We start from the raw sequence: 22,833 nt of genomic DNA on the forward strand, positions 1-22,833 counted from the left end.
ATTTTTTTAACTTTTGTATACTTATTTCTTACAATATGGTCTTTTCATGATGTCATGATCAAAAGTAATTAATGAAAACAAACTTATGAGTATGTTTAGCTTTATAAGATTTGGGTTGGTTAATATTTACTAATTACATAACAGTAGACTGATCCTGATGTAATGCAGTGGATAGCTAATCTAAATTCTATTTTTATCATAAACATCTTACATTTATAACATTTAACAATTTTTTTTAATCATTTAATAATTCAGTATGCATTTAATTAAAACTACAAAAATAAAGCAGATAAAATCTGTACTATACTGAAAGAAATGTTTTATGAAACTTTTGACCAGGTACTATTGCCTGTTAACCAAAACATTTTTTTTTTTTTTTTATCATGTACATAGATTTTGTTTAAATTTATTTTATAAAAATAGCATTAAACTTATAATTTAAAACAAGTCTTGTAGAATACATATTTTTTTTAATTTTGGCTGAATAATCCCTTTGTCAAATAAAACTTAATAAATTTTTTTTCTCTATTTGGACTTACTAACACTTCTTGTTGGAAAAGTATTTACCGCTTTTATAATGATAGTATTGTATAGTCTGTAACACTAAGAATCGTTACCAGCTGGATAAATCTGGATGGTATTTCATATATTTTATAATTTTATTTGCAGCCTGCTTGTTGTTCTTTATTAAATTATATAATTAATATGAAACTCCCTCATTACAATAACCTTTTTCATTTTTATAATATTAAACTTGGGCTGCTGTAATGAACACACATCCATTTTCCATTCACGTAAACTTTACTTTCATTAGATCTTAAGTTGGTAGAATTCATAACTAAATTGCTCCTGGATTGATTCTCAATGTGGACTTAATATCTCTTTTTGTTTTACATAAATCTTATGGAAGTGAGATCTTATGCAGTCATCTTCCATTAAAAACCTTGTTTGTTGCATTAATAATAGTGAAGTTTTGTAAATTTACAATTATTAACAAATAAAGAGTGTATATTGTTAAATGCATACATTGGTGCTGTGATATGGGTAAAATAAAGTGAAAGATGTTGGTACAACTGTTACTTTAGTTGGGTAACTGTTTACTGCCTGCACGTTTGGGTTTTGCCAGTCTGTGTCGAGCACTGCATTTTACACAAGGCTGCTTAATTGTGTGTTGTTTGTTAAAATATGGTTAATTGTTGAAGAATGTGTATTCATGTTGGAAACTTATTTAAAGATGAAATCTCATGTTGTGTGTCAGCGAAAGTTAAAGTTTGAAAATAACCAGTTAAAACTGTTATTCAGAAGTTAGTTAAAAGATTTCATGAAACAAGTTTAGTGTTCAACCAGAAATGTTACTGATAAGGTCAGTTTTAATGATGCAGGTCATACAGGACACTAAAGTGGCAGTTACAAGATCTCCTCATAAATCTTTAGGAAGACTAAGCTGGGAAATTTCACTAGATTCAGCTCACACTGCAGTGAAAAGAATGTTGAAATTTTATCCATATCAAATGCAGGTTTTCCATGAGCTAACTAATGCTGATTATGCTAAAAGGGTTCACTACTATCAATGGTCGAAAGACTTCATTAGGGGTAAAATTGGCATTTTAGTTCAATGTTGCCTCTAGCATTTACATAGATGAAGCATGGTTTCATCTTGGTGGGTATGTTAATGGTCAGAACTTCTGGACCTGGTGTACTGAAAACCTGCACATTTTCTTTTAATTTCCCCTACACTCATAAAAGATAGGCATATATGGAGTGCAGTTTCAAGTTGATGAATATTAGGACCCTTGTTTTTTGAAAAAAAAACTGTAAATGCTATCATCTACCAAAAAATTATCCAACAGTTGCTGCAAGAGCATGAGCATGACTGCTGGTTCCAATAAGACAGTACCACTTGCTTTATAGCTCAGTGCTATGGAGATGCTACCAGATTTTTTTGGTGGAAGAATAATTTCTAAAGGATTGTGACTGCTAAGATCCTCAGATCTGAAAAGCCCAGATTTCTATTTATGTGTATACTTAAAAGAAATTGTTTATAAAAGTAATCCATATATCCTGCAGTAATTGAAGACAAACATTACCAATGACATCCAGAAAATAAACAGGGTATAGTAACAATTGTAGCTAGGTACATGGTCAAATGAGTTAAGTTCATTTAAGTGGTGGGCATCCACTTGATCAGATTTTCAACATCTTCTGTAAATTATTATTTAAGTGTTGGACAATAAACTATTATTTATAGGCTAAACTATGTGATGACGCCACTTTTAAGTTGAACATTGTATTAGTATATTAAGTATGAAATCTTATTATTAAGTATTAAGTATTTATATATCCAGATAAATACTTCCAATTTAATTTGAAAGCATTAGGCTACATTGAAGTTATTTTATTATTTTCACATAATATGCAGATGCGCGTGCTAAAAAAATTAACGTTTGCCTGTTGTTTTAACATTTGGTTTTTATTTCAATCACAAGTTTCCTTTTATTCAGCTGCAGGGGTCTTTAAGTGTTACTTCCATGAAATTCCATATTACATTTATAATTATTTCTCTCATATTTTTAATTATTCCTCATAAACTTAATAAATAATATTTTTACATTTTCAATTTATGTTAAAATTTCAGCAATCACATTATAAATCAAAGATTTTATTCGTTCCTTGTTGGTTAACCTGTATTACAGGAACTGAGTTATGGTTATGTACAGTTGCGTGTAATTTTACTTGGATTTGTAAAATGTTTAGTTATTTAATCTCTGATAATTGACTCCGTTGAAGTATTTTTGGTTTTCCCTTTTCTCAAAAGGTAAACAGTTTTTATAAAAATATTTTCTGCAGTTTGTCATAAATTAACAATTATGTCAGTAGCCGCGTTTTGTTGTTTTTTTTATTTTTAAAGAATGATTTAAAAATAACTTCGAAGTTTTAGGCAGTTTCTTTGCACACTGCACACTTATCTATTATTGTAGAAAAATATTAGGAATTTTATTATCCATTCGTCTTTTAACTACTTGACTCTCTTTGACAGGTTATGTAGGTTAAACCGGACTAAACATTTCATCGGTTGGTAGTTATTGATTTGTGTGCTCGATAATATTTTAGATAGTTTAACGTACACAATTTGTTTATATTTATGGATAAAGTAGACGATGATGTCTAATTAAAATTGTAAATGTATATCATTTAAATTATCAACATATTTCATTAAATTTTTAATCTTAAAAAACACTTGATTCATAGAGAAGTTTATTCTAAATAATTTATTTTTTTTAGTTCTGAAATCTATACGTTCTAGTAAATAAATAAAATATGAAACAGAATTTTTCTAAAAGCTTCTACTGTCTGTGAATAAGTCTATTTTGCCTCTGAAAGCCCGATGTGCTTTCTGTAAATGTAATCCTAAGATTTAACATAAGAATAACAGAAGCACGCTCTGATTTCATAAAGTTAAAATTAATATTGATTTCAGTAAGATTTATGACTATAGATCTAAAGAAAATATGCAGTTTTTATTCAGTTCAGTCAAAGAATCTATATACAGTTACTTATTTCTTCTATTGAGATTTATTATTTGCTACTTCAGAACAATTGTGAAGATTGTTGTGATTCCTGTGTGTTTGTTAAGACTTTATGAACTTTGTCTTTAAATCGAAATAGGGGTTTAGTTTATAGGACTGGTGTTGAAGTTACTTAAAGCCTATGATACATAAAATTGTTACATAATTTTTTTTTTGTTGAATTTCATTTTAAACATTTTGAGTTGTTACTTTGCTCCAGCTAAGTAAGTATTAAATTTTCTTGAAATTACATTGACTATTTTCAGACTTCACTAAAGTTTAAATACTGTGTATTTTTAAAGAACATACTAGCGTGCTCTAAAGAAAAGACCTCTTATTAATTGTAACACTTTTATGATGTTTTTTAAAAACTGTAGTTGATGCCCTTTCAAATTGCATGGAAATGATCTTTTAGAAGAGGGTCTTCTTATTTAACTAATTATGCAGCTTCTTTTCAAGTTATCTTGTTTAAACTATGGTATAATTAGTTCTGGAGGGACAATTTAGATGCAGTCTGAAAGTGAGTTATTAATTATTACATCGTATTATATATAAATATATTAGTCATTACTTATTCCTTTTGTTTTCATACTTATTCATCTGTGTTTATGATTTTTACTTTCTTTTATCTCCAAGAGTAGAGCTAGTTGTTTATTATGATTTGCATCATCATAATTATTTTTTGTATTCTTTTTTGTTAATAATTTCATCATGTAAGCTTGAAGCTTGTGCGTGGGTTATAGAAAGAAATTTTTTAGCATAATGCAATGCCTGACTGGGATTCAAATCAAGACCTCAAGATAAGATGTTACCACCATTCCAAGATCAGCATTTAAAGTTTTACTTAAAAAAAATTATTGGCCTATGTTGTGCATTATGTATTAAAATATTTTATGTCACTTCGTTACTTAATATATATTGTGAAGTTTGTAAAAAATTGTTTTGTTACTATTTAGGCATGTATAAATTTGGTAACTGTTTGATAACATTCAATGTATATGATAAGGTATAATCTACAAGAGATTGAATTTTGTATGACTTTGCACTGAGATAAGTTTTATTAGTTATTATGTAATTAAAACATCTGCCTATGAAAAACTGGCAGCTTTCAGATATGTAAGAGAGGTGGATAAAAAAATAAGCTACACCCTTGCTGTGTTCTTGAACTAAAAGGGATATATTAATGTCTTGTGACAGAACTGGTTGTGTAGTTGTAATTACATTCCCCCAGCAGTATTTCTGTATGACATTGAGTACGTGTGTAGAGTCGTCAATATGGTGTGTCCTGTAGAGGTTTCGTCCAGTATAGAAGTGCATTTTTGTGGGCAAAAATGACAATTGTTGTGAAATCGCCAAATTGTCACATCAGTTCACGATGATCAATTCCTATGACCACAAAATGGTGCTAAATGATCAGAAATGGAAGAGCAAATGTGACTGACGAACTGCATAATGGGCGTTCTTCAACTGCAAACACGAGTGGTAACGCAGAACACGTGAATGAAATGATCTTGAGTAACTGGTGCAATAAAATTAGAGAGAATGCAAGTGAACTTAACATCAGTTATGGTTGTGTGTTTGCGATTATTCATGTCAGCTTGGTTACTGTAAGATGTGTGCATGATGGGTGCCACATCTGTTGACTGTCAACCATAAACATCAACGTTTTGCATCTGCTCTTTCTTTTCTTGAACGTTATTCCAGGACTGGTCTACAGTTTTTGAAACAAATCATCACAGGATGAGAGCTGGGTGCTTTATTAACTCCTGAGACTAAACGAGCATCACATAATGGAGACAAAAATTCACTGCAACCAAAAAAAGTGAAAACATTCCCACATGTTTGAAAGGTTATGGTGTCAGTCTTTTTCAATTCTTAGGGAGTTGTTTATAGTAAAGTTATGCTCCGAGGAACAACAATCAATGCCGAATCTTACTGTGAAACTTTAAAAAATGTGCAAATTTCCATTAAAGATCGAAGACCAAAAAGATACTCAATCTTTTTGGTCTTAGAATGTGACTTCATCACCCAGATAAAGTCATTTTTCTTCACTATAACGCTTCTCCTCATTCAGCTCATGTGACAAAGGAGTTACTGCAAAAATTCAAGTGAGAAATGTGGTGTCATCTGCCTTACAACCCTGATCTAGCACCCTGTGACTACCACCTGTTTGGTCCTCTCATGCAAGACCTGGAAGGGGAGCGTTTTGCTAATGATGATGAATTGAAGAAATTAAATGTTTGAAGGAAATTGGGTGAAATTTTTATGAGAGTGGAATTGAAAAGCTTGTCATAAGGTATGAAAAGTGTTAAGAAAAACTTGGTGATTGTCGAAAAATAAATAAAAATATGCAGTTTTTGTTCAATAAAAAAAAAAATTAGCTTATAAATATGTTTATTTCGTAGAGGGGGTGTAACTTACTTTCCGATCTTTCTTCTTATATTTGATTGGGTATAGTTATATCTTGTAAAATTTAAACAGATATAGACATGACATGACTTTTTTTTTATATTTGGAAGAATAAAATAGAGTAGTAATGCATATATATGTATATAACACAGTAATTCATGGATTGTGCATTTAATTTTTTACTTAGGTTTCCAGATTTTAATATTTTTAAATTTTGTTGTTATTTATGCCACTTTAACTAACCAAAGATTATGATTTGCAACAGAGCAGAATTCTGAGAAACTCATACAGATTAATTTGAATATTCCGGAGTAGATCTGCCATTCTCTGTTAACATATGTTACAATTTTACATCATGTAACAATAATTTTTTTCTATGATTCTAGGTAGAGTAACCCAGCACTAGTGCAGTTGAAATAGAATAATGATAATTTTTACTCAATAATGAATAATTTTCAACCATTTTTAATCATGTTAATTGTACTAAATTTTGATTTCTAAGACTTTTTGATGCAGTTTAAAAGGCTGGCAGTCATTTAAAACTGAGTTTATTGATTCCTTTTTGTAGTAGTAGGAGGGGTATCCCTTTTTTAGATCCAAATTGGCAGCTATGTTTATAATATATTATATTTTTGTTTATAATATGTTTATATTTTCAAGTAAACCCCATATAAAGATTTTTGGGTGGTTCTCAAGTAGCTTATTTGTAAATATACATTCGTAGCACTGGTAACTGCTGATGGTGAATGTTACAGCCTCACAATCAAGAGGTCTGGGATTCAAGTCCCCCTTGTCATGGTTTTTATGTTTTTTTTCTTATCTAAGACGGGTACTTTTTGGAATCTGATAGCCAATTTTTGAAAAAAAAAATTAACTTTATACTTGTAAAATAGCTTGTTTTTGAATGCTTAATTAAAAATATGAAGATATAGAGGTCAAAAATGATTAACTTAACCTGTGCTTGCTTCTCTCACAGTTAGGGTTAGCGAGTATAGGTTAAGTTTGGTTAACCCACCGGGTTGGTGTTGTGGTGAACGCGTCTTCCTAAATCAGCTGATTTGGAAGTCGAGAGTTCCAGCGTTCAAGTCCTAGTAAAGCCAGTTATTTTTACGCGGATTTGAATACTAGATCGTGGATACCGGTGTTCTTTGGTGGTTAGGTTTCAATTAACCACACATCTCAGGAATGGTCGAACTGAGAATGTACAAGACTACACTTCATTTACACTGATACATATCATCCTCTGAAGTATTATGTAACGGTAATTACCAGAGGCTAAACAGGAAAAGAAAAAAAAAGGATTAAGTTTGGTTAGATCATATTTATAAGCAATAATGCTTATACTGGATCTCTCTCAGGTACATTTGGAAGACCTGATGTTTGAATTGGTCAATGTGTTCGTCTTTATTTTCTGTGAATTAATCATTTTACCTCTATTTCTCCAACATATTTTTTAATTAAGCATTCAAAAACTGGCTATTTTACAAGTATTAAGTTAAAAATTTTTTTTAGAATTGGCTCTGATTCCGAAAAAGTACCCTTAAGTACCTGCACTAATGCAGATAGCTGTTATTATATAGTATCTTTTTATATAGAGGTGGAGGAACCCCATTTATGGGCACCAAAGCAGTGTCAGATTCTCTAACAGGTTCCGCAAGATGTTACAGAAAATGCATATGTATTCCTGCGCACTAGCAACTAAACCTCCACCCCTGGCAACCCCACCTCCTGGGAAACCGCTAATAAAGCATTACTTCACGAGGGGGGGTAAGTACCCACACACGCATTCAGTCTCCACAAGCAATCAACCATACCAAATTGTTACATGCACACCACAAATACCTAAAGGAGGAAAACATCCATGAACATAGCACACGTAACAGGTACTAAAACATACCACAAACATTTAATACATTCGTACAATCAAGCCAACACAAGACATGTGAACAGCAATCATGAAGACATGGCCACTTATCCACCAAAGCACACTCAACAGTTAAATTTCTACAGTCTCACCCAGAGTACACAAACTTACATCCACCATCTAACACACACACACACACATTAGTATCAAGAAAAACGTATGAATTTCATGTTTGCTGATTGTTACTTTATTTAACTATAACAGACATTAACTTAAAAACCTTTATGAAAATTTAGGAATAGGGATCACATGGGGAATGAAGGATTAACCAACAAACAGTAACAGATTCTGTTTTATAAAACTTAAACAAATTAAAAATATCTTAATCTTCAATTTATTTTAATTTTAAATAATATCTGCTATTTAATAAAAATAAATAAATTTACTTTTGGTGTGCCTATTGCAGTCTGCATGATGATAAAAAAACAACACAAAAACAAATGAAACTGATATATTTTTGAATTGTAGCAGGCAAGCTGAAAATTAAAATAAATTATTAATTTTAATTTTTACAAATTTTATAAAAAAAATCTGTTTGTTAGGTTAATAAAATTGTTTTTGTAGTTTTTTCAGCTTCTTATAAATAGTATTGTAAATACAATTGATAAAAAAAATCATCTGCATTAGTGTTTGTGTAAGAATAAATAAGTTAAAAAAAAAAAAATTTGAGCTTAAACAAAGACCTCTTGATTTTGACACTCGAATGCTTGCCATTTGGCAGCTGCCATTGCTGACTATACATATATAAATAAGCTGTTTGAACCTCTTGAAAATCCTTAAATGAATCTTGCTTGAAAAAAATTGCTTTTATTTCATCCATCCAGGACCAATAGTTTTTTAGTTATGATTTTTTTGATAAACCCTTACAATTGCAAAAATAAGTGTGCGTACCATGACAAAAATGGCCGCCACAGGTAAACTCCTTAAATAAAAAGTTTAAAAAATAATTTTAAGGTCCTGAGACATGTAGGAAACAAGTGGGTAAGTTTCAGTTTTTTTTGGAATTGGTCAAGCAACCACCCTTGGGTCACTTCAAATGGATTGACCCTTTATGCACTCAGAAAAAAAGATTTTTGGTTGAGCAACCAAATGGTTGAGCATCCATGCACCACTTCCTTAAGTTCTTGGTCAGAGATGATTTTATTGTCCTTAATACTTATTGTCCTTTTACTTGGCCAAATAGGTGATGGTCAGAAATAATAATAGAAGAAGGATTATATGGAGGGTGAGCCAATACCTAAAACTTAATTTTCTGGAGTGTTACAGTTGTATGGACAGCAGTATACATTTGAGCTTTATCATGCAAAGCAAATCGGTTTTGACTTTTGCCTTTTAAACAGTTTTCTTTTGTGTTTGCTTTGAATTGCAGACTTAAACTTCTTAATAAGAATTTATCTGTAATGAGTACTACTTATTGTTGAACACCTTTCCTGATAATGTACATGTCGAATACAAAACAAATGTTAACATCAATTTCCTGCTGTCAGGTGACTTTTGAACTTTTTTCTGGTCAGTGACAGTGAATGTTAACTCTTTAAGAATTACTACTATGTTTTATAATGATTTTACTTATTACTTTCAACTGTTTGCTTTGTTATTAGTTTGTGTATTTATTGTTTCTATGTAAAATTATAGAACAATTTTGATCTTTTTATTAATTTTGTGCTCATTGTCACAGTTCTGATCAACATTTTACCCACAGATTCCATGATTATCTTTGTAGGAAGATACTTGGGAAGTTCCATATTTTGTCCTTAAGGTATACCTACTCATTCCTTGCATAATCTATTTATAATGTCTTAATTCAGATCAGTGAATTTACCTTAAGAGTAGGTGAGAAAAATGATCTCTAACCTCCTTTGTTTTAGCCTAGAAAAAAATTGGAAAAAATTTTAAAAATTGTTATGTAATGAAAATTTATATTCAAATTTGTATTTGTATAAATTTTGTGTTGAAAAAAATGCAGAAATCAGATATCATGAAGTATATGATCAAAGATGCTGTTAGTTTTTGGGGGAGACAAAAGAGAAAAGAATTTTCTGCTTTTGCAAATATCTCTAAAAGTAAAGAAAAATTTATTGTTAACTTGTTTTAAAGATTAAAACATTTACATTAAAATTGTTATTTTATTTGGTGACTACAACAAAAACTGATTAAGATATAATATTTAAAACTACAAAATAAGTATTGTACATTTATAATTATCAGGTATGAGCATATGCGTTAATTGGTTCATTGTTTCAGATTTGCTAAAATATATTATAAAGAATATGTTGGGTTAGCTGGGAGCATATTTGGTTTTCCTGTTTATAACTTTAAAACTTTTACTTTTGTTACAGGAAAGCTGAATTATCAGTATTATTTTAAGTACAAATTCTGCTGGAGTCTACAAGTTATTGAAAATTTCAACTTGTTTACATCATGTATTCCAATTATAATGTGAGTAAATATGTTTAGTAATTATTCTGCATTGCGGTTGTAGATGTAATTTTTTTATTTACAATACTTGTTTCAGTTGCAAGCTGAATTAAAAAATACATCAATTGAAAACAAAAGTAATGTTTCAGTGAAAAATTATAAATACAAATGAGGTAAAGTGATATAAATTAATATTATATTGTGATAAAGAACTTCTGGGTCATTTTTTTATGTTCATCTCAGTTCTCTGAATTTCCTTCATTTACAATTTTACGGTCTGGTTAAATTTTTTTCTCCTTATAAGTTGGGTCTGTACTCGTCTGTCTATATATTAAAATATTTTTATGGATGTTACAGTTACAACTGATGTTTTCATTAAAATGATAGGAACAGTTGCATTGCTGGAATAATTTATTGAATACTCTGATTCTATATCTTCATGTAATATAAACAGTGCGTCAAATCATTTAATGAATATAATGAAACAGCAATGTACACAAATAAAAGTAAAAAACAGAAAACGGTTAAAATGCTGAAAGAAACAGTACAGATGTAGAAACAAAGCAAATACAAATATAAAAATATCTGATGTGGACACGTGACATCCTTGTTCACCTATTAAATTACATATACTCATTTTTTTTTTTATTGTAAAGTACATAAAATTTTATTTCATTAATAACAAAATTAAAAATTAATTAATTTCATTAATATTATTTCATAATATTTATTCATTTTTTTTATTGTTATACAATTATTATTTATTGTAAAAACCCTTTTAGTATCGGAGGTTAATAATTAATAAACAAAATATTTAAATTAAAAAAAAAAGGAGATGAAGTCTGATTTGAACCTATGTACATTCCCCTTGTAAGATGCAAATATTTCATTAATTTAAATTTTATTTTGCTATAACTCGGGAATCAATGAAAATAAGTACCACTTATAATATTTTGTTAAAAAGCTCTCAATGAGGGCTTACTACTGTAGTTAAGAAAAAGTCCAAAATCAAAATTTTTTGAACCAGTCAATTGTTATCAAAAGGGGAGGTGCACAAATAGATGTTACAACAGTCTTAAATCCAAAATTTCAATATCCTACAGATAATCGTTTTTGAGTTACACGAGATACATATGCACATACCTACGTACAGATGTCATGACAAAACTAGTCAAAATGAATTCAGGGATGGTCAAAATGGATATTTCCATTGAAAACTGAAAATGTTCACATCACAATACTTCCTTTACTTCATATAAGGAATTAAAAAGTATATGGTTAATGTTATATGTATATAACATATTATTTTTTATATATATATAAATGGTTAATGTGTTATATGTATATGGTTAATTAGCGTAAAATGGTTTGTACTAATTAGATAAATATAGATTTTTGATGTATTCATTAATGTATGTATAAGTACGTATTAAATATTTGTCAGTTAATGGTGTCAAAATTGTTGTGTTGAGTCTTTATTGATTTTAATTATTATTTTCACATTCTTGCGTCACAGTTGTTTTGTGTAAACAGTTTTTTTTTCTCATTTATATGAACTATTAATCACTTTTATCTTTTATTTATTAATTTTTGTTTTTTGTAATGCTACTTTTATCAAGATTTTTACAAGTATTCCAATGATCCTTTGAGGAAATGTATAAGCAGTTCCTTTTTAAACCTTTTCACAAAACTAAATTTCTGATTTGATTAATATAATGAATGATTACATTCTTTTCTGAATAAAATATCTATTTATTCTTTTACTTTCTCAGCTAAAGTGATATATGTTGCTATCTATAACAGAAAATTGCATAGATCAGTAAAAAGAAACAAAAAAAATTGGCCTATTTTTAAGTTCTGTGCCTTAAGGAGATATTTTTTTTTTTTAAATTTAACAAAAAACTAAATAGAATGATTTGTCCACAAAAAGAGATTTTTATTCCAATGCCCCAAGTCCAAAAATTTATTTTTGTCAGATGGGTGTTTGAGCGTATGAATGTCTATAGCGTCTGTATTTAGTCTTATAGCTCTGAACCTGTTGACAGATTTTCTTCAAACTTGGTAGACAGGGACTACATTCGCGGGGGGGGGGGGGGAGAATTTATAAAAATTTGCAAAAATTGAAGAAGGGGTGGAGTGTTTCTGCTGAAATAAAATTTCAAATCTTTACTGGGGCAATTAAACAAAAGATTTTTTTTATTAAAAAATTACCAAAGGTTGGTATTATTTACCCCCTCCCCATAAAATCACTGACAATTTTTATTTTTTAGCTGTATCTTGTTCCATAAAAGAAGTTGACAGGAATTTTTTGTCTCTGTATTTTTTTACACTTAAACCAATAAAGAAATTTTGCACATTCCACTCCAATGGTCTGTGGTAACAAAAAATATTTTTTTAATTTAAATCCATGTTGTAAGTTACCTATTGCATTACAAGTGTAACTGTTCTATTAATTGTAATCTAATTCTTTGATAGCCCTTACATATTTCTTTCCTTTCAATATTTCATATTGATAGGCGTATCCTGTACAGAACTTAGTAAATTAACATATTGGTTTTAATTGCAAATAATTTTAATATTACTAGTTTTTAACTGCGTATTGTGTAAATATTTTATTTTTAATTTTAATATAATGGTGCCCTACTATATCAGTGTTAAAGAAATAGTAATAATACTATTGTTATGTTATCACACTTCCAATTGTTGATTTTACTCATTGCATTTCATAAGCATATTGTATTTGTTAATTATTTCACAATTTTTTATTACCTCAATCTCTTCATTATTACAGATGATTAGATAATATGAAAATCTATTTACTAGCTTTACCATATTACATTGTTTTATTACTACATTACTATTTTACCAGAGTTAGAGTTGTAATTAATTGGAGTGTAAAACTATGCGAGTTTCTAAAGTTAACTATTTGTTGATACTCATCCAAATATTAAAAATATCTTTTGATTACCTTTGAATGAACTATTATAAAGATTAAAAAACATAAAAATTAAAAAAATGAATTATAACACGGGATGGAAATTATAGATTTATTTAACAACAAATCGAATTAAATTTGATAAATGTAAAAATTTTAAAACTTATTTCATATTTTGAGTTACTATTGAGACCAATTTTAGTGGGTGGTGTTCTTATCCTGATTAGTTGATGTTATTTTTGGTTTGTTTGAAATAAGTAGACTTGCATTTAGAATGTGGCCACAAATATTATCGTATATCAATTATGCTTTTCACTTATATTGTTTGTATTTATTTCATTATGTTTAAATATTTTAAGATGTATTCTTTTTGTAAGTATAAAACATCACATACCAGTAAGTTAGTGACTTGCATCTTTGAGATCATCAGCAAATGTTATTTCTGTGTTGCTATTTAGGGCTTCTAAGTGCTCATTGTATCTTTGTTTGAAGGTATCAAGACTATGTTGTTATCCGTCTGATCTCGTCTAAACCAACTGCTTTTAGAAGTTTAATCAACTCAGACTCAACATACCACTATGTCTCCTGGAGACTATATAAAACTTAATGCTATAAAATATCTAGCACACTCACTGACACATTCATATAAAAAATGAATAAAAATAAAAACAAAGATAAACAAAACAATTATTTTACATATTTAACATATGTATTCTTTAAATTTACATAATACTCAAAGAAAAATATTTGATAAATACAAAAAATCTGATTACAATGTGACTTTCAGAAAAAAATAAACCATTACTCGTAGAACATAATCATTGAACAAACTTAATTCCTGTAGAATATATTAATTAATTGCTTAGACTTCTCAGTGTTTTACCTTAATCAAATGGGACACAGTTTAAGTAAAAATTAATGAACAATTAAAACCTTCATCTTAAAAAAAAATATGCTGAATATCTGGTAGAAACAAGTCAGAAACATCACTTGCCAACATTGATAACAACCTAAGCATTCTAGATATATATATTAAAAAGGAATACATCTTAACACATTCTGATAATTATGTCAAACAAATAAACAACAAATGAATATCTATAATTCAAATCCAATACACTTTAAACGACATTCTAAATATTTGTTCGAAACTCAGAGAAACTGTCAGCGATATTATTAGCTGATTCCTGACTTAAACAGCAGCATCAGTTACTGAAGATTGCTGCAAGTGAATGAAAACATGAAGTAAGTTTTAAAATCTCTTTATATTAAATTGATTTGGCTTGTTTAAAATTTTTAAATAACTTAATCTATTGTTTTTTGGCTCTCCATGTTGTAAATTAATTTTTACTTGGATGTTGTTAATTGGATCAAGAATAAAATTGTTGAAGATGCAGGAAGATATATTCCTTGATAGGATGTTCAGCTACTTCTATTTATTTCTGTAATACTATATTTGTTTCAGATGATACATTTGGCTTTATTATAAATGTATATATAATGTATATATAATGTATAAATGCTTTATTTTTGAAATGTAGAACTTTCTGTTTACGCCATGCGTAAAGTTCCGTTATTTCCAATGAATTCAAAGCTAGGGTTGGGTCATGTTGTTTGTTACAGGCATAGTAAATTTTACTATGTTTTGTATTTTGGGCTTGTCATTTGTATCTGTTTGATTATTTGTTCTCGTGCTCGACACTTCTGGCGCCGGCCAGACTGTCTGCTTCTTACACTGTATCATCCTTAGTGACCGCGTGTATTCATTTTTCAAATTATTTTTGGCTACCCTTTTCACACACCCGTTATTCATTCGTTCCCATACTAATACATGCACACATCTCTTGTTTTTTACACACACACTCTCCTGTCCATTACCGGGGTTTGGTTCCCCCTCTTTTCTTTCACGCCATCTTTTCAGCAGAGTAGATCCAACATTCCTCCTGTACAGTCGCCTATGGCCATTCTCTCTCAGACTTTGTGACAATATTTTCATCGCATTCATACTCACATAAACATTGTGGTATTTCTCCGTCGCAACATTCTCTAGCTTTACTCGGCAGTGTCTCGTAATTTCACCGATCTCTATGTTTTGTTTTGCCTTGTTTCTTCGTTAAGTTATTCTTCAAATTCTGTGGAAAGTGTTTCAATCACTACATGCTGCCAATTCTATCGACGCTGAATCTTCTCGAGCTGCGGATTATTTTCATCAATGCAGAATCTCCAAACTCGTCACTACATATCTGAGATGCTACGTATTATTCTACCACTAAACCATGTCACACCCCTGTATTCCTGATACACCAGTGCGGACTACGCCCAGGATTACTGTATGTATTCATTTACCTTCATTCACGCGTTCGTCTCCTGCTAATATTTGTGTGCTACAGGCAAGTTCAATTTTCATTATTTATTACGTTAAACAGTTATTTTATCATTAAAATTTGTGGAACATTCAGTTCATCATCCCTTATGCCTTTCGATTTCAAGTTTAGTTTAAAAAACCATTTATTCACTTAAGTGCAATCATGATAGGTGGCTTACCTATTTTATATGTTTAATTATTACGATTTGTTATTGTAATTAACTCTATAATTTATTTTTGTAACTTGTTAATCGCCGAGATTAATTCTTTGCTACTCATGCACTGTATTCATAATACTTCTCGTAAATTAACCTAAAGCAAATTTCTCCTGATGTGCAGGTATGTTTTAGGACTTTGTACTTTTTATATTTTCAAGAATGCTTATTTACCAAAATGAACTCTATTTATATTATTACTTATTTTAATGTGATTATATTGTAATTAACGCCTTTTTTTACTGAAATTATTGTAATTTATTTTTTCTAAGCTAATGACATCTGTTCATTGCTAATTTTCATATTACAGTATATGTTAGTAGTGTGCAACTGTTTTCCAGTTCCACTTTCTATTGATGTTATGTTTTAAGTATCTAATTTGAAAATAAGGTGTTTTATGTTCTCTTGTTTTCAGGCTTTGTCACATTGTGTATTTAAAAAATGTATATTCATGTATTTTCTCATTTAACATCATTGTTCATATGTTGATTCAGCTGATATTTTAAGTATCATTAAGTTAATTTCATAATTTCTTTTTATGTTTTAAGGTTATGTTTTTAACATAAGTTCATTTGTTTTATTTCCAATTAAAGTCCAATTTCTTTTGGCAAATACTAGCTGTGTGTTTTTGTTAACTTTACCCAACACTTTCCATTTTACTTACAGTCTTGTGAAATTATTGTGAACAAGAGTATATTTTCAAAAATAAAAAAATTTAGTGCATATGAGGTACAGTGTTTATTACAATATTTTTTTAGTATTTAATATATCCTCATTGTTCTTTAATAACCATTTCAATTCTTTTAGACATTGAATGCATAAGTTTTTTACATATTTCTGTAATTTCTTGATCGTGAAACCACACCTTCATCACAGCATAAATCATCTTGAGTTTGATAGTGCAGTTCATTTTTTTAGTTTTTCTTCACAATTTCCAATAAATTTTCAATTTGGTTCAGATATGGTGAATTTTCAGGCCAGTCCAAACACTGAATCCCTTTTTAAGATATGAAAAGCTTAACTTCCTTTGATGAGCACTAGGGTCCATATCTTGTTGAAAAACAGAGTTTTCGACTCCGTTTTTCAAGTTCTGGTAGAGCTCTATTTTCCAATAGTAGAATGTATTTTTCATTGTTTATCATCCCAGAGATGAGTACTAAAGTTTTTAGGTCCAAAGTAGTTGAAGCATCCCCAAAACATCTTCTGTAAAGTATGCTTTACAACTTGTTTGATGTGTTTTGCAGAAACCCACTTATCATCGCTTCTTCACACATGTGACATGCTTATGCCCTGAACTGGAAAATGACTCGACAGAGAAAAGGAGTTTTCTCCAAGTCTCAGCACCTCAGTTTTTGTATTTTTTGGCTAAAGAAGTTGCTTTATCATGGCATCCATAAGAAGTTTTTATCTTACAGGATTTGTGCTTTGCGATCACTTTCCAGAAGTTTTCATCATACAATAGAATATTGAATTTTCACACTAGCTGATTCTAAGTCTTTTTGTAATTCAAAAAACTATTTTTCTGAGGATTAATTTTATTTATTCTATGTAAAATAGCATCATCTTGTAAGGTGGTTTTATCTAATTATCTTATTAACTACACCTAGACTAACCTTACATTCTGCTGCTATCTGACTTTGAGGTATACAATCAAGTATATTCATTGAATGTTATTATCGAGTTTCTTTTCTTAGTTAAAGCCATATTGCAATTTTTTTTAAATTTAATAACGAAATCACAAGAAGATCACTTCACCTGAAGAAATCAAAATAAAATAAGTAACCAGTACACATAACCTCTCAAAACAAACAAGATATTTCCGGCAATACTTGAAGTAAAGGGAAACAGCTGTACTACATCGGAATCAGTGATACAATTTCTTTTTTTTTCAGTCATTTGACTGGTTTGATACAGCTCTCCAAGATTCCCTATCTAGTGCCAGTCATTTCATTCCAGTATACCTCCTACATCACTAACAATTTGTTTTACTCTGTACTGAGCTTAATGTAAAATGGGTTTTTTTTTCTTCAGTCATTTGACTGGTTTGATACAGCTCTCCAAGATTCCCTATCTAGTGCTAGTCGTTTCATTTCAGTATACCCCCTACATCCTACATCCCTACCAATTTGTTTTACATATTCCAAACGTGGCCTGCCTACACAATTTTTTCCTTCTACCTGTCCGTCCAATATCAAATCGACTATTCCAGGATGTCTTAAGATGTGGCCTACAAGTCTGTCTCTTTGTTTAGCTATATTTTTCCGAATGCTTCTTTCTCCATCAATTTGCAACAACATCTCTTTATTTGTCACTTTATCCACCCATCTGATTTTTTGCATACTTCTATAGTACCACATTCTAAATGCTTCTAATCTTTTCTTCTCAGGTACGCCGATCGTACAAGTTTTAATGAGAAATGAACTTAGAAAATATCTACTTTGATTATAAGAAATACCAACTTTGATCATTTCTTTTTCCACTTCTGAACACGTTTCTTTAATCCACTCATCTTTCACTAATTTTCACTTTCTGTTTGTAGTATTCCTTAACTGTTGATAGGTCCTTTTACTTTCTTCATCACTAGCATTCTTATACTTTCTCCACTCAATCATCAGTTGCAATATATCCTGTGATATCCAACGTTCTCTACCAGTTCTCTTTGTTCCATCTAAGTTCGCTTCTGTTCATTTAATAATTTCTTTTTTAACATTCTCCCATTCTTCTTTATATTTCCTACCTTATCTTTTCTACTTGACCTCTTGCGATGTCCTCCTCAAAGATCTTTACCCCTTTTCTTCCTCAAGCTTCTCTAAATTCCACTCATTCATCTGGCATCTTTTCTTCAGGTTTTTAAACCCCAATCTTCATCATAAATTATGGTCACTATCAATGTCTGTTCTTGGATATGCTTTGCAGTTGTTGAGTTGTTTTCTAAATATTTGCTTAACCATGATATAATCTATTTGATACTTTGCAGTAACGTCTAGCTTTTGACATGTGTAAATTCTTCTATTATGATTTTTAAATACTATTTATACAACATAATTAACTAAAAATTACCTCTTGTTCACATTAATTTGCACACAACTGTACATTGCTAAGTGCTGCTTGGTTTTATTATTGTTATAGCTGTAATATTTTCACAAATTTGTTTTTGTTTCAATTATTTTCACGTGACCAATACTCTAAATTTAATATTTACATGCAGCAGCCCGTACTTTTTCCTGGTTATATGATCAGTTTATTTTATTTTATGTGTTAGATAACAATTATTGTAAGACATTAAATATCAGCTACCCATTTTTAACTTTAAATGTGATATAATTCACAGATGTACTTTGTTTATGGTACTTTCACATTCATGTTGTTATAAAACCTTTCTATTCATATTGATATAATGCTGTTTCAAAATAAACAATTTTTGTTTTTCTAAAAAAAGCTAGAAAATTTTACATTTTTGGCAAATTTACATGGAAAACTTGAATTGTAATACATTTTCTGTAATTTAGATACAGTATGAAATTTCCCAAACATACTAATCGAGTGACAGTTAATTAGTTTGAATTTTGCCCATAATTTTAATTTTTTAACAGAGAGAGAGAGTTTTAAAAAATAAAAATTGCTGAAAATGATGTATTGCCATAAGTTTTATCAAAAACTGTATTGTAGGTTTGAAGTTTTAATTTGATATTTTCTTACCAAAAGGAGATTTTGAAATCTTAAAAGTCTTGATTTTAATTCTTTTTCTTAATATATATATATATATATATATATATTATATATATCTTGTATATAAATGTTCATTTTTGTATAGTGCATAGTGTACTGGGGATCTGAATTCTGACACAATTCCCATTGCTTTGACTCTTAACCAACTAGGAAAATGGAAATATTCTCCATGGATTCCATATAGAAATTTAAGTCTTTAGTAACATTTAATTGACTATTAAATAGAGTATGATATAATTTCATTCATCCAATCGCCATTTGGATTTCTTTGTTATAGATTTTTATTGCTATTTTAACTGACTATTTTAATAGAATATACAAAAATAGAAAACATTTTTCGAGAAATTATGTGAAATAAGTATTTTGGATATACAACATTTCTACTCATCATATCTGTCTTTGCTGGTATGTCTTAAAACAGTTTCAGAACCATTATTTCTTTCTTAAATTTGTTTAAAATGATTCACTATGGTACAGGATGACACAGGGGAGTGTACTCATTTTTGAATGAACATTACTCAGATAATTATACCCCAACTTGATTACTTCACTTTGAATAGGTGTGGGAAGGTATGACATTTGTGTTATGTAGAAAAATTGCACCTAGAAGGTGATATCCATCTCCATAATGCAATTTTCAAGTAGAGAGGTGAAGCTGCCCCACACATTTTCAGTCTCTCCTGAGTGATCTGCTACACCTCTCTTCAAATTGGTGTCTTTAGTTTGTTTATTGAACAGGGTTTTTCAACATAAATTCGTTCCTTTAAATACCTCCCACAGAAAGAATTTGCACACACTGAGGTTGGGAGATTGAGGAGGCTAAGGTACATCTTTAAACCTGGAAATCAAACGATCAGGAAACAATTCCAGTGAAATGTTTATGGAATGTCTGGCAGTGGGGTTGTAACTCCATCTTGTTGAAGCCGTACATCTTGCTCCAAGTAAAATAAATTGTATTAGTTTACACACATCTTACAACAAAAATAATGAAGTTTGGTGTTAAATTAACTATGTAATGTTCATTCAGAAATGAGTAGTATACATTCCTTTGTCAGCCTTTATAAGTCCAAGGAAAAATTGAACTTTTAACCAAAATTCTTCCATATTAGTTATAGATTCTATATTATATTAGATTCTCATACCTTAACTGGCTCTTAGTTAAGGAGATCAAGGTAATTATTTAGAATTCCTTTTTTTTTACTTTTACTGCATGATCAACATGAATTGTAAACTTTTAGACAGGCTACGGTAGAATGCACCAAATTTGTTAAAATTACAGATACTTTCAGTTGTTTTTCTAAAAAATTCAATAACTGTAATTTACAATGTACAAAATTCAGACTCAATTTTGAGTGTGATAAAACCCTCCCATTGCAGTGTTTTTATCTTAAGCATCTGGCAGAAGAAGATATATTTTCATAGAAAATGTGTTGAATGATAGGTTTTGGTAAAATTCACATGACTTGTGATATCTTTAAAAAAATATTCATTGACATAGTTCAGAGATTATCCTAATCTGTAATCTACGTTGTATTGAGAAGCAATTTTTTTTTCTAAATGTATTACAGAGTTAAACTGTCAAAAGAGTATAGTATTTATACAGCAATAATAAAAAGAATTATAAAAATTAAAAAGCATGACTACAAAAAAAAATTGAGCTAAAAAAGAAAACAAGGTATGAAAATAAAGGACTAAACATCGTTACGCAGTATTTAATTAAATAAAATAATGGGTGACAAATCAACTTTTAAATAGTTTTAATTTGTTTAAATATATTTTTCATGTTGTAGAAATAGCAGGCAATAAAGGTTGTCTAATGATTAAGTTCTCACCAGATCTTACATTAATAAGAAAATTTTATCCTTCAACAAAAATATTTAAATGCAGTCGAGGGGGGGTGGCTCTTTAATATAAAACAATTACTATTCAGAGCCCCCTGATTGCATTTAAAATTTTCTTATCAATTAGGATCCAGTGAGAACTTAATCATTAAATAGCAGGCCTTAAATGCCTGCTATTTCTACAACATAATAAAATATATTTAAACAGATTAAAACTGTCCGACACCCATTATTTTATTTTATTAAATACTGCATAATGATGTCTAGTCCTTTATTTCCATAGTTTGTTTTCTTATTTTTAATTCGATTTATTGGTTTTTTTTTCTAGTTCAATTTATTTATTTTTTGGCAGTTGTTTTTTTAATTTTTATAATTGTTTTTATTGTTTAAGTTTTAGTGATCATCATGAGAAAAATTCACAATTTGAAAACTTATGGATATAATGTATTTAACGTACTGAGCCAAATGAGGAAACTAAACATTTCAATTCGTTTATTTAATTGGTGTATACCAACCTAAAATCACAAATTTCTCAAGCAATTGAGTTCTTTGAGAGACTTTTTATCGTGTGGATCATACAGTAATTTTCTGGGATCCAAACAATTTTGAGTATATCAGTTAATTTTTGTTCTGGTTTGGTTGCACTATGATTTTGTATTATATTAGCAAATACCCTGTTAGAATTTTGAAAATCAAAAGATTGGTTGGAAGATATTATAAGAACATCCCATTGCACCTCCCAAAACAGCGCCCCAGGGGCATCCAATTTGTTACCAGTTGATTGTAATGATTGGTCTAGCCTTGCATGAGGTGCTCGCATCATCTCACCAACCTCACCACTCTTAGCATCACACGCAGTCCCCACAGGAAGCCCATTTATTATTGAGCAGAATTTTTTTAAATATATTTAATTTTATTTTATTTAATGTAAATTTAATTCTGTTATTTTTATAATATTATTCATTCGATTGATTTGAATCATTCAGTTCAAACCCAGCAAACACTGATAGAAGATCACAGTTCACAATTCATTAAAGTTTGTGCTTCAACCGGCAAATCTCCACTACTCAATATATATATATATATATATAGCCTATGACACTTCCAGTAACGTAAGGATTACAAAGTGGGGTCATACATCTAAATTCGTTGAGCTGCTACGGTGGAACAAACACACATACATATACCCTAAATATATTACACTTCTTTTTGGTCAGTCATGTAAAAAGTAGGACACATAAACATTGAGAATGAGTCATGTGATATTTTTACTTGAAAAAAAGAATGCCATTAAAAACTTTTGTGGTGTATTACTTTGGTTTAAAATACTCCTGAGAAAAGTAATCTTAAATTGATTGCTCTATTGATTTAGTTCAGTTTTCATTATTGCAAAGATAAAAATACTTGAAAAAAATGTTGACTTCTAAAGCA

General features: G+C 29.6%; 1 protein-coding gene across 3 annotated transcripts in view; it reads left to right on the top strand.

Annotated features, from left to right (window-relative positions):
• Positions 1 to 2,685: 2,685 nt before the first annotated feature.
• Positions 2,686 to 22,833, top strand: part of LOC142332556 (NADH-cytochrome b5 reductase 3-like) — a 57,970-nt gene continuing 37,822 nt past the window's right edge. Inside the window, exons 1-2 of one of the 3 annotated variants that reach the window (XM_075379011.1) lie at positions 2,686 to 2,815; positions 10,239 to 10,338. In XM_075379011.1, coding sequence (XP_075235126.1) covers positions 10,321 to 10,338 — 18 coding nt within the window. In that variant the 5' untranslated portion in view covers positions 2,686 to 2,815; positions 10,239 to 10,320. Of the gene's footprint in view, positions 2,816 to 3,048; positions 3,073 to 3,771; positions 3,791 to 10,238; positions 10,339 to 22,833 lie in introns of those variants that run through there. The other 2 variants (XM_075379012.1, XM_075379013.1) reach the window with 2 other exon arrangements.

Source organism: Lycorma delicatula, chromosome 11, assembly GCF_047948215.1.
Source record: "Lycorma delicatula isolate Av1 chromosome 11, ASM4794821v1, whole genome shotgun sequence".
Classification (NCBI taxonomy): Eukaryota; Metazoa; Arthropoda; class Insecta; order Hemiptera; family Fulgoridae; genus Lycorma; species Lycorma delicatula.